We start from the raw sequence: 17,937 nt of genomic DNA on the forward strand, positions 1-17,937 counted from the left end.
ATTCCGGGTGCTCCCAAGTTATTATGATGTGAAGTAATATATGAGAAAGCACTAGAAAAACAAAACCCAAGGTATTGATGGCAGATGCTACTGTGATTATCCCCACTTCACATGGAAAAATGTATCTCACCAGCCATGTAATCACCCTGTAAGCCCTGGAGGGCAGCAGAAACACTGTTTCTCCCGATCCACAAGAGTACGCACCACCTCTATGGGGCTATAATGACCACTAGGGCAGAGGTGCCTTCCAAGAGGCACCAGTTTATTACCAGTTTATTGATCTACTGAAGAGCAGATCATGTTGAATGGTGCTGTTTTCCGTTTCATTTGCATGTGTTAAAAATGGATATTTACAAGTCTTTTTCATGGCAATACTTCCAGACAGTAATCATGCCTTCTCTCCTGAGGTGCTCAGTTCCCTGGATTCTGCTCAGAGCATACTCAAGCTCCAAGGGAGGGCATGCGCCAAACATGGCCGAGACAAGGAAGTAAGCGTTTGTTGGGCAACTACTGTGTGCCCTGCACCATGCTGGGTACTGTGAGGCACAGAGCAAAAGCAAGCCTGTTCTTGAGGAGCCCACAGCAGTCTAACAGTGAAATGAGACCAACCATGAAAGAACTACAGCACGGAAGATGACCCTGGGAGTCAACGTATGCAAAACGGGGTGAAGGTAAGGGTAGGCACAGAGAAGCTGGCCCCATTCAGGGAGAGGCTTCATATTCACGGCTAAACTGCAAAGAAGTTTAGAAGAGTACTTGTAATTTGTACAATACCAGTCAAGACTAAAGGCTATTAAAAATAAAGGCCTACTTACACAGATAGGGACAGACCTCCATCTAAGTTATTTTAAAAAGAGAAAGAGAAACAGCGCAGAGCACGAATAGTATGTAAAATACACATTATTTTTGGGAGGATAAAAGGAGGATGTACATTCATCTAGGCTGGTCCATGCACAGAGTATCTCTGGAAGAACCTGGTTAGCAGTGGCTGCCTCTGGAGGGGGAAATGGGAATTGGAGGTGGGAGGAAAGGTTATTTATGGCAATTTTTAAAAAACACATAAAGTGCCACTCTGGGCTTGAGTAGTAGGTGGCAACACACCCAGAATTTTTAGAATGGAAAGAACCCTTATTTTTCTGGTATGCCATTCCTTACCTCAGCTGTCAGTCAACTCAAATAATTTCAAGGTTTATTTTTTTTAAAGCTCAGATAATAAGAGCTCTAAGAATTTACAACAGTCGTTGATCGTTCTACCTTGCTGACAGTGCCTGCTGGCCTCCTCAGTGAGAACTTCAGTGAGGAGGTCTTAGGTATGGGAATCCCAGCCTGCTTACATCTAGCCCAATCAGAGGAAGGTTTTCCTGATGATGTAAGATAGAGTGGTCTCTACTTCTTTAAACCGAAATGTGTTGACACTTGGTAGCATCTATGGCATGAGACAAAAGAATTTTAAGTGAACAGTATTCACTTATTCTCCAAATGAGAAAGAAATCAATTCAGAGGACAGATGGGCAGCTCCTCCCCGAGTGAGAGGATAATCCCAGCTGGCATCTAAACTCAAAGGGAAGGAGGACTGGGGCACGTTTGTAACACCCTTACTTCAGCCAGACAAAACCCACCAATATTTCGGTGGCATTACTGCTCTTTCCTTCATCTCTTTCTTTAAAATAAAACACAACACCACATTTTGTTGATATGAAATACACTTCCAGGAAGTGCACCTTAGATAAACATACAGCTTGATGAATTTCCAAACTGAACACACATGTGAATCCAGGACACAGATTAGGAAGCAGAGCATGTCACCAGGACTCCCCTGACTTCTCATAGCCTGGATCTGAAACAGTTGTTATTTAACTTTTTAAAGTTCTTTCGCTGACAATTTCCTGTCCCTAAATACTATACCACTACTACTACTGAACAATGCTTTGAGAACTTATCACATGGCAGCATGTATTAGCTCACTTAATCCAAACAACAATGCTAAGAGATGGAAACTATTATTACCCTCATTTTCTAGATGAAAGAAAGAAGGCAGAAGGCACAAAGAGGTTAGTAATTCACCTGCTCATAAATCCAGGCAGTCCTGACCCCAGAGCCTGTCTCAACCTTTATTTGGTATGAGGGTGGCAATAAATTTGCTAACAGAGCCTACAATTCTAGAAGCTCCCAGTCCACTTTTGCTGAAAGAATTCTGCCTGTTCTCCAACGTACCTCAGGGCAAACCAGGACCCAAGATCAAAGGGTGGAAGTTTCAAGGAATCAGACTTCAGATTCAATACATAGAAGGGTGATTAATTAGAATCTGGTAATTAAATGAGCCTTGCAGAGAAATGGTAAGCTCCCATCGCTAGGAAGGCTCGAGCACAAACTGCAGACTCCCTGGCAGGGTCCTGGCAGGGAGTTCCGCAGAACTCCCATGCTGAGTGCAAGAGCTGCAAGGTCCCTGCTGGCTCTTGCTGAGCCAGGACTAAAGAGGACAGTTGTCTCCTTTGGATTCAGAATAATAAACAATAGTCAGCATCTCTGAACTCAGATAAATGCTTTACTGCATTCTTTTCTCTTTTTTTTAAAGATTTTATTTTTTTAACAGTAATCTACATCCAATGTGGGGCTCTAACTCACAACCCCGAGAACAAGAATCGCACACTCCACCGACTGGGCCAGCCAGGGGCCCCTATTGCATGTGTTCTTTGATCCCCAGCATCAGGCACACATTCAGGAAAAGTCTTGGGGATGGCGGTTAGAAATGTTAAGGGAATTCCTCAAAGGTCCAAACTGGTTCTGTTCATTACCTGTGATCATCTCTGCAGGTATCAAGGGAAGTTCTATGCCAACTTCGCCAGCTCAGCCTGTTTTCAGTGCCCCACACCCACATGTGCAGTAAGGAATGGAAGAGCCACACACTGCCGCTGTCACTTAGCAGGGTACAACCTGAGTCCTTCACCTTGCACCTCACTGTTCAGTGAATGTAAGGACTCTGATTCTGTCCCAGCTACAAGTACTGTTATTTTCCTAGCCGGTAAGACTCACAGTCATGAGTTAGCTGCTTTCTATATTCCTCATCACATATTACGGGTTATTCCCCAGTTGTGTCTCTCATAGTCGACCCTTTCTCCCCAATTCTACAGTTGGCACCTTTCTCTAGATCCTTATGATCCATACTTACATTACGACAGAACTCTCCTAGATGGCCACTTAGCTCTCGGTTTATCCAGTCCATCTCACTGTTGCCAGATAAAGTTTTCTCCCCAAACATCATTTTTTTACTACATGTCTCACTTATTAAAGAAGCATGGCTGCTTAATCTACAAGAGAATCCTCAGCCTGCAGTACAAGATCTCCTAGGAGTCCTCTTAGCTAGGCAGCCTCCTCTTTCTATCTGTCCCCTACACGGTGACTCTGAGTCAGTCCCATGGCACATGCTACCAGTTCCTCTCCCAGGCAGGTTCTACCATCAACAGCACGCGCCCTTTAATTCTCAGCTTGAGAACTACTGTCCCAAAGAGCCTGTCCTTCTGTGCACGGTTTTTATTACTGTTTTGGGCACGAGACCTATCTTCAAAGATTTGGAAAGATGAAGGGAAAAGGATCAGACTTCATCTGTAAATGGTAAAGAACACAACCTGACAACCACCGCAGGACCATTAGGTTGATGTCACAGGGAAGACACACTAATTTGTAAGTTGACAAACGCTTACTTCTCACTTAACTTAGAAGGTCGTACCCAGAGGTGCGGCAGCAGAGACCTTCTCACTGCCGAGCAGGAGTGCTGGGGAGACATGCCTGCAAGGCCTACGAAGCTGGGCTAGGTGGTTTCCAAGGGTCCTTTTTGTCCTGATAGATACTCCGTACGGTGATGCAAATATCCACGTGCAACTCGTCACTGTTTGGTGGCTGAGTGCCCTCTGACTCCCCAAACTAAACTTCACAAGAGCAGTTTCATTTTCCATCACTCTTTCCTTTGCCCTGCCGCCCCCCCTGCACAGTGTTGGCCCAGGGATATGAAGGGTAATATCTCAAATGCAAGTCTGTCAAATGCCTGGAGGCCATGAATGGCAACAGCAAATCAGCAGAGGAAGCAACCTGGCGTGGGGGAGTGGGGCTGAGAGTAGTGGCCACTAAGGCCAGTCTTCTGCTCTTGCTAATGTGACCTCAGGGGCAGAAGGAGAGAAATGGAAAGGAGAGGAAGCAGTAAAATCACAACGTCCTAACTGGATTTTGACAGTCAGGTCAGAAGTCCCCTCAGGGGTATAAGGGGCAATGGTAGAGAGTCCAGGTTCTGGGGGAGAGGAGATGCTGCCAAAGGAGGGAGAAAGGCTTTATGTGAAGGGATCCCAACCAGTTTAGACCACATACCCTGCCTTTTCAGACCCTGCATGGTGGTACAGGAGCATCAGGTGGTCCCCCACAGCTCCGAGGGGATCCCAGGAGCCTGAACGGTCTGAATGGAACTGCTGCAAAGGATGGGGAGGGGCATACTCACTTGTTGCAGTGCTGTTTGAGGTGTTTCTTATAGCCGTCATCATGCAAGACCACCTCGGGGTTGCAGGTGGCCAGCCAGTCTGCATTCTTCAACTCAGGGAGCAGCAGCTGGTTCTTCGTCTTCTTCCCCTTCCTCCCTCTGGGGACTGGAGCAGACAACCCTGAAACAGAAAGGAAGGCCCATGAGTCTAGGCAACTTTAAACATGGGGGCAGAACAGAGTTGGGCTTAGGGTTGCAAGGAGGCAGCCAGGCTGTGCATGGCGGCCCTACGTGACAGACCCCCCTCCTCGGCCCACCGAGTAGTGCTAGTGGTGAGGTGATCTGCCTGGCTTCCAGCTCAGTAAACTCCAGGAATGTTCAGTCAGGCGGTAAGAATTTACTGAGCACCCCATGCAGACTAAGAACATCACCTGCACCCCTCGGGAACTCACAACCCGGCCAGGGAAAAAGGGATGCTCGGTCTGAAACGTGAACGTGAGCAGTGGCCAAGCACAGGGAAGGAGAAGCACAGCACAAGAAAAGGCAGAGACAGGTAGAACTGGGGCACAACAGTGACATGCCAGAGAAAAACCAGAGCACATGGCGTGACCCCAGTTCCGTGCGGGAACCCTCGGGATGCTCTGGTCAGCACACAGGACTGGCCCAACTGTACTCCCGCAAAATACTACAGGCAGCACTGGATCATTCTGAGGGAGAACTGAAGGAAACCTCTTGCTCTCCCACAGCTAACATTCTCAGATAACATCTGAGGAAGAGAAGCCTCCCCAAGCACAGCAACCTGGGCAATGCAGAAGGACGGGAGGACACAGGAGCTGCCGCTTCTCAGGCCCAGCCCTGCCGCCGCTCACCTGAGTGGTTCTGGAGGGTCTGGGCCTGCCCGTCTTTGGTAGGTGTGATCAGTTCCCAAATGAAGCTCTTGATCTTCTCGTCCCCCTTGTAATGCTTGACACAGTAGACCAGCAGGGCCCGGCAAATCATCTCCATGTCCTTCTCATTCAGATGCCACTTGAACCGCCCGTGGGTCAGGATGTCCTTCCACCGGCCCCAGCTGGGAGTGGAAACACAGAAGGGCGTTGGAGGGAGGAAGGGCCATGTGTGCCCTCAACACTGCAGGACAAACAGGTGCCAGGAGTGCTTCTCATCGTCTGCTGAGTCTGCTAGTCACCCTGAGGGCTTTGCCTTGAAAGGCCTTTAAGGACCACATGCTGTATCACACCGAGGGTCACCGAGGTGACCTGGACCCTGAGAGCTTCATATGGCCACTTGAATGTTAACAAGGGAGGGACGAAACTATTTGGAGAGGGGAATAAATTTGGGATTAAGACAGTCCAGCTGCAGTATTCAAAAGCAATGGTGAGCTCCCAGAAACTAAACCTCGTACTTCAACTAGAACCAGAGCCCTGCACGAATCATGCCCTAACCGCAACATCTGCTGTGCTGACTCCATATATATCCTCGGTGGGGGGAAAGCAGGAAATCAGTACCAGGCAACAAATTAGTAACAGAGATTTGCCGTGACAAGCACATGAGAAAATCATGGCGCGTCTATAATATGGCAGCAGAGCGTACAACAACCGAGGGGGGGCCATGGGCAAAAAGCACGGTTCTCTCCTGCTCTAATGGGTCCTCCGTCAGCCCGGAGCGCTAGAGGTGACTAGAGACATAAACTGGACAAATCTCAGGGGCTGGAAAACAGCAACACACAGTCCAGGCCAATACCCACCCAAAGATGAGCAGGTTCTTCTCTACCCGGAAACACTCGGCTCGGAGGTAGCGCCTGGTTTTGTCATTGAGGCGTCTGGACCTCGTGGGCCTTTCGTCTGAGTCGCTATCTAGCTCCGAGAACTCCATGAGCTCATCCTCCTCAAAGGAGTTGTAGTGTTTGGTCTGCTTTCTCACTCGAGGCCGGTCGATCACTAAACTCTCCTAGAAACAGAGAGGAACAGTTGGGGAGAGGACCCTTCTTCGTTCTTCCCCCGTCACGATGCATACACACACCCTGTCGCTGGTCCTGGGTCCCGAGGACACATCCGGCAGAGAACCACACCCCAGCCTCGTCCTCCAGCAGGTAAGGCTCTTCCTAGCACACCTGCCGTGTCTACGACAAGCAGAGGGGATTCTCTGAGACTCGCTGGAGTTGGAGTGTTCCCCAAGCCCCCGGCGCCGGCCGCCACCATCTGCTGTTTCTGTAGTCTTTCTAACAGTGCAGGCGGATGGCAGGCAAGGCCCCCCAGCACCCAGAGTGGCGGCTGCTCTTGCCAAGAAAGGCAAGAGTGGGGCACCCCAGCTGTTCTGCCCAGCATGCAGAGGCAGCCTGCGCTCCGGAGACAGGATGAGTCGGACAGTTCCATCTGCTCGGCGACTTTCTCAAGATGCATACATTTCTTGCCACTTCATTCTCTGCCTTCCATGGGCGCTAACTCCTAACCTTTTGTCTTTCACTGAAGACAATCTCCAGCCCAGGATCTTCAACTCCTTCTGGCAGCTCCCCTACCAGAACCATCACCTCTTTTCCAGTCCCCACCATTCCTGCTCCTTACCCCTTCACCCCCACACCTCTTCCTAAAGCTTGGCTAAGCTCTGTGTAGCCCAGATACAATGGGGCATCACTCCTGCTTCAGTCACCTTGCTTTCTGCCTTCCATGCTCCAGCTGCTTCTAAACGTCTCTACGACAAGAGCTTTTTCCTCTCCGCCCTCACCCGCCATCCTGTGCACAGAGTAACTTCTGGATTGTCACCTTACAAAACAGGTTTTACTAAATAGGTTACTCAAGGGACTTCAGACTCTTCCTACTAAAGAAAACAGGTTGGACTGAGAAAGCTCTGGGGATGGGACAGAAGAGTTAAGGCTGGGTGTGAGTTACTACATCAGCTAGATAGGAGCAGGGACTGTCTCCTGAGCTTGTGGGTTCATGACAGTTCAACATTCACCCAAGAAGACCAGTAGAAAGTGATGTGCGGGCACTCTGGAGTGAGGTGACAGGGCCAGAGATGGAGGGAAGGGAGATGAACATTTCAGGGGTGCCTCCCAACAGGCGAGGCAGGTGTATTCACAAACCTTATCTCCCAACTCCGCAAAGGGGCATCACCACCTCTTTTTGTCACATGTCTTGCTCACTTGTCTCAGTGGGGTCAACTGCCTTCCCCAGAAGACGCATGCAGTCAGGGGCAGACTGACATCGGACTCCGGTTTCATTCCACAGCTATTCTCTTTCTCATGTTCAGAAGTTAGAAAATTCAAGGTACAGAGAGAATGGAGGAGAGACCAACAAACCCCTTCATCCTGCTTAGTCTCCCCTGGAGTATCTGTCAGAGGTAAAGTTTCTTTCACAGGAAGTGTTGAGGCAGAGGTAAAATAGTCCCTTGCCAAGATGGGATGCTGGCCTGGGTCTGAGGGCTGAACTTGACCTGTGTGGCCAGTTCCAGATCTAATTGCCTTTGTCACATTTCCCAGGTGCCCAAGAGACTGTAGGTCCCAAGAGGTCATTTTAAAATTGTAACAGTGAGGGGCGCCTGGGTGGCTCAGTCGGTTGAGTGTCCAACTTCAGCTCAGGTCATGATCTCGCAGTTTGTGAGTTTGAGCCCCACATTGGGCTCTGGGCTGACAGCTCAGAGCCTGGAGCCTGCTTCGGATTCTGTGTCTCTCCCTCTCTCTGCCCCTCCCATGCTCATGCTGTTTCTCTGTCTCTCAATAACAAATAAACCTTACAAAAAAAAATTGTGACAGTGAACATTTATCAAGCTCTATGTGTCAAGCATGCTTTAAGTGTGTTACATATAGGATCTCACTTAAGAACTAAGGCTCAGGAGTGAATAATGACGAGCCATGTGGGAATTTATGGTCCTACAAGCCACAGCAAAATGTGGCAATGGAAGAGAACATTCTCAGTACTGTACCTTTTCATTCTTTGCTTCGGTGTCCAATTCAGCTATTTTAGCCCATTTCTGCCAAAAGTTTGGGTCATCTAAGGAAATATCTGTCCTGTTTCCTGAAGCCACAAAGCTAGCCTGTGAAGATAACAGAAGTCAATAAACTGCTCTTGAACACAGTACAAGCTGATAATACCACCTGCATTATTTCAAATTTACCAGAATCCCAAGTATGTTCTCCAATTGCATTTGAAGCCAAAACCCCTAAAAGAGCCTCCCAAATGAATGTGAAAATCTCAAGGCTGTTCTTTTTTTATTTTAAAGATTGGGTAAGGATATTATAATTTCCACCTCCAGGGGTCATTTTTTGGAACTTAAACTTGGAAGCAGGAAGAATGCCCTGGAACACAATGGCAATGTGTTACTTGGTGTCTAGCTCCCTGCAAAAGGGTTGCTTTGTAAGACTTCCCTAGATGCAATTTTTCTTTCAGTTCACCACTTTCCAAATGTCTGCTATGGGAAACGCACCGGGGTTGGGCAGTATGAGGTATACTGAGATGACCAGGCACTTATAAAGCACAAAATGTCCTACTGAGGAAGTCCTACATAAGCCACCAAACAGGAGACTCAAACAGGTCACAAAGCTCCCAGAGCCCACGGCCGGAGACACCTGAAAGTGATTTGGTAAGTGGCCTCATCAGTCAAATTTGAAATCCAGTGAGGTGAAGAGCAGGGGAAAGAGGCACCTAGAGTAGCAGCTGGGAATCTAGACTAACATCTTTTCTCATGGAATGAGCAAAAACCATTGCTTCAGTTTGAGGAATGGAGGGTTCAGCGGAATTTCAGTGCGTGGACAGTGATCACGGGGTGCTCTAAAAGGAAATCCAGAAGACCATTCAAAGGTTTTGGAGCAGTCTTTGCAAACAGTGAACAGTGCAGACTGTAAACTGAAGTGTCTGTCCTGTCTGCTGGAGATCAGCTCCCACTGGTCAGGAGTGGGGTTTTCTTTCTATAGCTTCTGACTCATTACTCAGAAACCCTCTAAAGAGTCTGTATTTTCTGTCTCACATAAAACCCACGTGTAGACAGATAATCTCAACAGTTTGCATACTGAAAAAACAAAGCCTGGCTGGTGAAGGTCAAAGAATAGTGTTTTCTTTTTGCTCCCATTCCGACACGGACTCTGGAGAAAGGTGCCATACCTTGGCAAAAGTAGATCCTTTCCCTTCAGACTGGATGGTGATGGTGTGGGTTCTCCTCTGCAGAATCTGGTCTATGTCTTCTTCACAGAATTTGGAGCCTTCATCTTCCTCGTCCATCAGGGCTCCATAAGCCCCTTTCCGGAGCAAGTCCTCTACTTCCATTTTTGAGAGCTGTTGTACCTGGACAGGTCACCAAAGGCTACTCACAATGTGGAAAATGCACAGGAGAAAAACAGCCTAAAATCTGGCCTTCATGATCCACTTCCTCCACTAACTGCACATGTCAGAAGACTAAAGATACGGGCCACAAGTTTTAGAAAATTAAAGCCCAGATAAAGATACTCAAGAAAACTATGGGGAGGGCAGACAGATAATCCTCTATAGGGAGCTCTGGAATCAAAGCCAGCACATGACCCAATGGCCCTAACATTCCTCAGGACATTGATTATTATCACATGTCACAAGCTATTGAAATTATGCACCACTGAAGAAGGTATGTTTAATGCTTTAGTTTGAGTCTGTATCTTTAAAAACCTCCAGATGTACTAAACAAGCTACAGAATGATGATTTATTCATTATTAAATAAATACATGAGTATTGGAAATGATGTCATTTCTCAACTAAAGAAAGGGTGCTGTGCCAAGTGTGATCTTCTCAATTGCTTGTTGAAAACAGGAAATGGGAGTTCAAAACACCCTTTCCTGGTTCTAATTAAGAATCTGGTTCTCTCTCTACCAATCACAAGAGGGAGTTCCAGGACTCCCAGCACTGGTGAGCTGAAGTATTATACTTAGCAACACATGCATAGCTAAGAGGATACAGAACATCTGGACTGAAGACAACTCATTGGAAGGTTTTAATTCTCAACCTTTGATGCCCTGAGTCCAGAGATTAAGGAGATACTCTGTTTTGTTGGCCTCTAACTTAATACAATTTAAGAATCTTAGCTGCATTTTTTATCCCTGTGTAGGGGGGAAAAGATTTTATTAACTGCCATATTGCAAGCTGCTAACTTATTCATTTTTTTTTTTCACTGACCATCATGCATTGAATATCTTTAATATGCCAAGTACTGTTAGGGGCCATGGGTGATACAGATAAAATAGGTTTCATTATACCCTCAGGAAGCTCAAAGTCTGGAGTATGAGATAAGACATGGTGACAATAGATATTCAGAGTGTTAAGCGTTAAGATCTACGGACTTCTAATGGGCACTGTTAAAAATTCTGCTTACCGAAACGTTACTGCATGCTGGGCAATCCTACCACACCACTGCGCCTACAGATTTCCTTTATCCATCTGTAAAAGCAGAGACCTGACCCTGAATTATCCTCTGCTGTGGGGAATGACTCAACAAAGATGTGCAACCGGATTTAATTTAGTGAAAGTGAATCTTAAAACAGCTGTAAGAAGGGAGACCCCAGAGGGCCCGGGCTGTGTGGCGAGTGTCCTGGGGGGCTCTGAGCAGGTCCCGTCATACTCACCCCATTGGTGCTGCCCTTTCGGTTTATGTCCTGAAGAACAGCCTTGTCCAGGCCCAGCTTTAGGCTGGCTTTGTCAAACATTTCCCGCTCATAGGAGTTCCGAGTAATGAGACGATACACCTTCACGGCTTTGCTCTGGCCTATCCGGTGACATCGGGCCTGAGCCTGGGAAGGAAGGAAGGTCATACATATCCCGTCACTAGATATAATGGCAACAGCCCAAGGAACAGGGAAATGCTTAAATGCCATGTGGCATGAGTGGCCAGCTCTCACAGTTATGAGTCACGGGACCAATTTTGGAAGAAAATTCACCCAGATGTCGGCTGCCCCTCCAAACTCACTCATTTCTTCACGCATTATTTATTGAGTGACTACCACAAGCTGGGATAAAGTGATGAGAAGGACATGACTTCCTACACTCCCCAGCTTGCGGGCTGAGTGCAGCTACTCATTCCCAGGATGCTGTCCTGCTTTCTGGGAAAATGCCTCAGAGCTGGCAACACCAGTTTTTTTAACTTTTTCATCTTACTAGAAAGAAATTTTCACACAAAGACCAAAGTAGAGAAAAAGCAGAATGACCTCTTATGGATGATCCATTTTTTTTTTCCAATCTCTACTATGCTCCCACCCTCCAAGACTATTATGAAGCAAATCCTAGGCATCCTATGGTTTCATACTTATGTATTTCAAAAAAAATTTTTTTTACATTTATTTATTTTTGAGAGACAGAGAGAGAATGCGAGCAGGGGAGGGGCAGAGTGAGAGAGGGAGACACAGAATCCGAAGCAGGCTCCAGGCTCTAAGCAAGCTGTCAGTACAGAGCCCGATGCGGGGCTCAAACCCACGAACCATGAGATCATGACCTAAGCCAAAGTTAGACGCTTAACTGACTGAGCCACCCAGGCGCTCCCATACTTACGTATTTCAATATATAATTCTTTTTTTTAATCAGTGCTGATTTGTTTTAAGTTTATTTTGTTTTTAGTATTTAAGTTTGTTTATTTATTATTTATTTAAGTTTATTTATTATTTTGAGAGATAGATAGATGGATAGAGATAGAGAGATGGACAGAGAGCAAGCAGGGGAGGGGCAGAGAGAGAGAGGGGGAAAGAGAGAGAATCCCAAGCAGGCTCCACACTGTCAGTGCAGAGCCTGACGTGGGGCTTGAGCTCACAAACTGCGAGATCACGACCTGTGTGGAAATCAAGAGTCGGACGCTTAACTGACTGAACCACCCAGACACCCCTCAATATATAATTCTAAAGATAAGGACTCTTGTAAAATAATGCTGTTGCCACACCTCAAAACATGAACATTGGTACTAACAATCTCATCAACGTCCCAATTTCCCTGCTTATCTCATGTGTATTAATAAGTACGCTTATTTGGATCAGGATGCAAATAGGGCCCATACGTTGTACTGGACTGATAGAGCTCAAGTCTCATTCTGTAGATATCCCTTGCCTTTGACCTCTCCTTTTTCAAATGCAGGTTTTTTTGTTGGAGAGACCAGGTGTCTGTCCTCTAGCTTCTCAGGGCTCACATGTTGCCACCTGTATTCTAGCTGTGGTGTTAAACAAGTTCCTCTGGTCCCTGCATCTCCTCTAAACTGGGAACTGTATCTTGAGACTTGATCAGGGTAAGATTTGATTTTTGGCAAGTGTATTTCTTAATGGTGTTTGCATTTCCATCAAGAGGCACATGATGTCTGATTGTCTTTCTTTTGAGTGATAAACACTGCCTAAATCCACTACTTCATTAGAGGTTACAATCCCCTCATCAACTTTTTGGTTACCTTGATGTTCAGTTCCTGGAGGAAAGACAAGCTAAATGCTTCTTTCTCTTTATTTAATCAGTTTCTAAAATAATACCCTCCAAAAGTGACCAATGAAGATTTTTATTTTTCAAGGAACACAATTAAGTTATGCATTTAAATATACGTGTTATGTTTTATCGCACTGGTGTTGTTCATTTATTTTCCTGTGGGAAACTTCAAGATGGCTCCTGACTTCTTTTGATGTGATCCAGTCAAATACAGAAAGGAGAAAGAATAAACTCTGGTATTAAAATGGATTTGGAGATGTCACTATGAGCACATGGTCAGAGCAGTGCGTGTGTACATATACATATATGCACATAAAGAAATAGACACAGATATGTCTGTATTTATGTTTGCTTTCTGGTATGACATGTTCCACGCTCCTACTGTATATTTCCTGCTCAGACCTGGATTCAGCTACTTTTTTCCCTGGAAGTCCTCGTTTTTTTCAGTGGGAAAGAGTCTGGATGTTGCAAGGGGTGCTCACTGCCATCAAGTAGGTCATTGTTTCTCGACCTATTCAGTGGGCAAAAACAGAAGTGTTTGGGTGTGTACAGTGTATACAATTATGTGCATATGAGATCAACTTAATTCAAATTTATAACTATGGGACTTTAACTTCACCAACCACACATCTGTATCTCTTTTTTAACCATGTAAAAAAGCTCAATTCTCAACCACACGAATATCATTATTCATTTGATTTATCCCACAATGTATATAAGAGTCTCAGAAAAACTGTACCATCAGGAACTCCCCAAAACATAATTACTGAGAACAATGCAAGATTTTTGTTTTCCTCCTCTCAGGGCTATATCCCACTAAGTATGTACGCTCCACTTACAATGTTTTAAGTACTACCAGCAGGTAGGTTTCTTTTTCTTTCCCAGTGGTAGGGTCAGCAATTCTGAAACTACTTTCTGTGTAATATAGGATTGAGGAAATGGGTAAATATAACAGGGGTCAAGGCTTTCATTGTTGAAGAAGGATGTTACAAATATGGAAAGAAAAAAAAGTAGAAGAGCCGTATGGTGGTGTTTCTATGGAAATAGGTACCGACATGTGTGTGTTTACACGTTATTACACATGTGTATATATACACATACATATGAATGTATGTTATGTACCTGTGTATTTATATTCTGTGTGTATGTACTCTAGCTATATCCACTGAATGGGCCTAGAAGCAATGGCATCACAGTAGCAAAGACCATAACTCCCAGATCTTGGTTTCTAAATATATTCTCCATCAAGACAAAACCAATGCATGTAAGAGAAATCATTAATTCCAGGACTGGGGGCAGAAAAAACACTGGATGAGTCCCAAACATATTACTATGCCAGAAAATAATGAAGTACTCAAAGAATGATGGAGACACACCAAAATAACACTTCCAACTTGAAGAAGTTTACCACTGGCTAGGCTCAGAACGGTCTGAATATCAAAATAAATATAGTAGTGAAATATAACCCACCAGATAATAATAATAATAGTAATAATAATAATAATAATAATAATAATAATAAAAGAATCAATGAGTACATAATGATATAACTAAATGGGAGAAAAAGGAAAACTCTATTATAGTAGAATAACTAACAGACATAGAGTAACAAAGTTTAAAAAATCACCACTTTGCAACCAGTCACCACTGACTGATATGGGCAAAAATAATCAACGGATACTAAAACCAGTGGGTTAAACTTTGATGAGGAGCAGGAAATTTATATAGTCTCAAAGTATCTTTCCAAAGTTGCTTATTAATTTCAAAGGGGAAAATGCCCACTTTTTAGTGTAGACATCTGGTAGATACCACTTAACTAAGATATCCAAGTACATATTATCAGACAAACAGACATCACGTTCCTCCTGATGTGATATATTGAGAAGGACACATCATTTTGGTGTTATTAGTAAGATTGAATCCTACCCTGAGGAAATACAAACACAAACTGAGGGATAATCAATAAAACAACTGGCCTGTATTCCTTAGAAATAACTAGGTCGTATTGTTCCGTATTCCCGGAAAAGGGAACTCTTTCGGATTCAAGGAGGCTAAAGAGATATGGCCAATAAGGTGACAGGTGCTCCTTTACTGGATGGATCTCAGAGTGGGGGGGAAACAGTGGCTATAATGGATGCTGAAATAAATAATAAATTTGAATATGGACTCTGGATTGAAGACAGTTTTTGTATTTCCCAATCCTGAGAACTAAGCTGTGGTTATATAAGAGGATGTCCCTGCACTTAAGAAATACATACCGAAGTACTGCGGGGGCAACTCACTCTCAAATGATTCAGACAAACAATGGCATGTGTGTATATGTGTTTAAGTTCATGTATGTACTCAGAGAGGTCAAGGAGCTAGAAGGCAAAGTGATAGGGTAAACGGGGAAAATGTAAAGGGTTGGTGAATCTGGATAAAGAGTATACTGGAATTATAAACAAATTATATCAAAATGAAAATGTCAAAAATATTAAATACAAACATTTGAAATGTCTCTCTTGGGGTTATGCTGTCCACTTGATAAACAGCTAGATTTCAACTGTTTCATTTTGCTTCTAAATTTTGGGGATTGATTTTTCCCCCCACATTAATTTAACCATAATGAAGGGGGTGGGAAAGAAGAAAACCAAACCAAGTAACTTTGGAAAATGATATTTTGATTATATACTGTAAGACTAATGACAACCCCCCACACACACTATAGCCCAATATTATATATTGGTAAATTTATTTATGTTACATAGAATATGATTAGTAATTCTCCTACTTTGTACAGACTTATGTACAGACTAGGACTGAACAAATGAGTAAAAAAATATACTGTGTTATCATGAGACTGAAATTTCTCAAAGCCAGAGAAAGGATTTACAAGTGAAGAAGAGAGCAAGGATGGAGTGAATCAGCAGCAACTCACGAAGGGTGAACAGAGATGGGCAAGTACAGCCGTGTGGTGTGAGTGCTTCTGTCAGTACACATACACGTATTTCCTAGCTCTGTCTGCTCACAGAATCTAGAAGCGCTAACACTCTAGCAGCAATGGGCACTCCTAGTAGCCAGATCTTGGTTGTTAAATGCCATTCTTGAATAAAAGGAAGCAGGGATCCTTGGAGAAACTGTCAATCCCATGGCTGTGGCAGGAAAAATGCAACATGAACCTGAACATCATGCGGTGCCAGAAAGGAAGGAAGTGCTCAAAACCTGACAGGTGCACATCAAAAGGACACAGGAGCCAACCTAAAGGACCTCCTAATGACCAAGTCTGAACAATAAAATAAATAATAAGAGTAATAGATTATAATCCATAAAATGAGTTCATACGGATATAAATAAATAAATGGGGAGAAGGGACAGCTGTTCTTTATAGAATTCCAATTAATAAGTGTATAAGAAATGACTGAAAGAGAAAATTGCCATTAGCCAAACCCCATGGTAATAATTACTGAAGGCAAGAACCATTGATGGATGCTAAAATTAATAGGTGAAAGTAATGGTGAGAATCAGGATATGTATGGTCTCAAAATATCTCTTCCCAAGATACTGATTAAATTTAAAAGTAAAAACAGTTATTTTACAGTGAAGAAACCTGGCAGATACCACCTCAACCAAGTAATCAAGGTTATCATCGCAAGCAATAAGATGTATTAACATCATGTACCCCCTGAAATGATGCACGGAGGAGGACGTAACATCACTTCTATGATATTCTTGCCAAAAATATATAACCTCAAATCGAATCATGAGAAAACACCAGGCGGACACAAACTGAGAGACAGTTTGTCAGGACCCTTCAAAATTGTCAAGGTCATGAACGATAAGGAAAAGACAGGTGCTGCCACAGACTGAAGGAAGCTAAGGAGTCAGAATTTCTAAAGGAAATATGAGAATGTGCATTAGATCCTGGACAAGAAAAAGAACATTGGGAGGAAACTGAAGGAACATGAATAAGGTCCACAGATTTCTGTGTCATTGTTAATGCCCTTGTGTCAATAATTAGACTATAGCTTGCATAAAATGCTAACACTAAGGGAAGCTGGGAGAAGGGTCCTAGAACCCCGTACTATTCTGCAACTTTTTTAAAGTTTAAAATGATTCCAGAATAGTTTTTAAAAATTTAATTTTGTTTTATGGTGTTATAAAATACTGAAGGTGGTTCCAAAGGCAAATATACAAAAAGGCATGTTTGGAAAAAGTAGCTTCTTTTCCTGTCTCTTCCATCTTATCCTGTCCCCTTACTCCCCCTACAGCTAAACCATTTAATAAAGTTTTTTGTTTTATCTTTCAGCTGGGAGGCCGGGGAGGAAGACACACACACACACACACACACACACACACACACACACACACACACACACAGCTTTTTTAGATAATAGCATAGCATACATACTTTTTTCCACCTTATCTTATTTTTTTTTTCACACACCATATACTCCAGAGATGACCCCCAAGCAATATATGGAGATAATCATTCTTTTATCAAAGTTTTATCCACTATGGTTTAGTCAGTCAGTCTTCTATTGCTGAACAACTAAGTTGTTGAGCCTTTGGCTATTATAATTAGTTGCCCCATCTCCTTTCAGTATCTTTAGTGGCAGTAAATCTATGAGAAGATTTGATGGATAGTTGGTAAACAAAGGAAGTGATCAAGGTAACTAATATGGTTTATGGAACCTATAAAGCACTAATAATAGGTGGCTACAAGTAGTGACACTGATTTTCTTTCTCTGGATCATCTGACATCGTAGGCAAATTACAAGGAGTTTAAAAAATGTTCTGAGCAAAGGTCCAATACAGGATCAGTGCAGACGCCGCTAATTACCTTCTTGTTATCCACATGCCCCTTCTTCCTTGCTCCCAGAACCCTGATGCTTGTAGAGGGCAGCAGTGTGTTCACCTGAAACCATCTGCAGCCTCCCAGGGATGATAAAGTAATACAGCCTGGACAACGAGGTGCAGCAGAAGTCTATCGGGGACATCTGGAAAAGTCCTGCCCTCCTGACAGAAGCACCACACCTTCCTTCCTGATCTTTCCTGTCTGGTCCGAAGTATCCATCTTGGAACAAAGAGGT

General features: G+C 44.1%; 1 protein-coding gene across 7 annotated transcripts in view; it reads right to left on the reverse strand.

The window, feature by feature from the left end:
* CHD6 (chromodomain helicase DNA binding protein 6) overlaps positions 1 to 17,937 on the reverse strand; it is a 209,800-nt gene that overhangs the window by 47,009 nt on the left and 144,854 nt on the right. For all 7 annotated transcript variants that reach the window (XM_058685611.1, XM_058685610.1, XM_058685606.1 and 4 more), the window contains 6 exons: positions 11,044 to 11,208; positions 9,559 to 9,738; positions 8,384 to 8,494; positions 6,210 to 6,412; positions 5,335 to 5,534; positions 4,487 to 4,646 (listed from right to left, as the gene is read on the reverse strand). In XM_058685611.1, the coding sequence (XP_058541594.1) occupies positions 4,487 to 4,646; positions 5,335 to 5,534; positions 6,210 to 6,412; positions 8,384 to 8,494; positions 9,559 to 9,738; positions 11,044 to 11,208 (1,019 nt within the window). The remainder of the gene's footprint in view (positions 1 to 4,486; positions 4,647 to 5,334; positions 5,535 to 6,209; positions 6,413 to 8,383; positions 8,495 to 9,558; positions 9,739 to 11,043; positions 11,209 to 17,937) is intronic.

Source organism: Neofelis nebulosa, chromosome 9 (genome assembly GCF_028018385.1).
Source record: "Neofelis nebulosa isolate mNeoNeb1 chromosome 9, mNeoNeb1.pri, whole genome shotgun sequence".
NCBI classification, from domain to species: domain Eukaryota; kingdom Metazoa; phylum Chordata; class Mammalia; order Carnivora; family Felidae; genus Neofelis; species Neofelis nebulosa.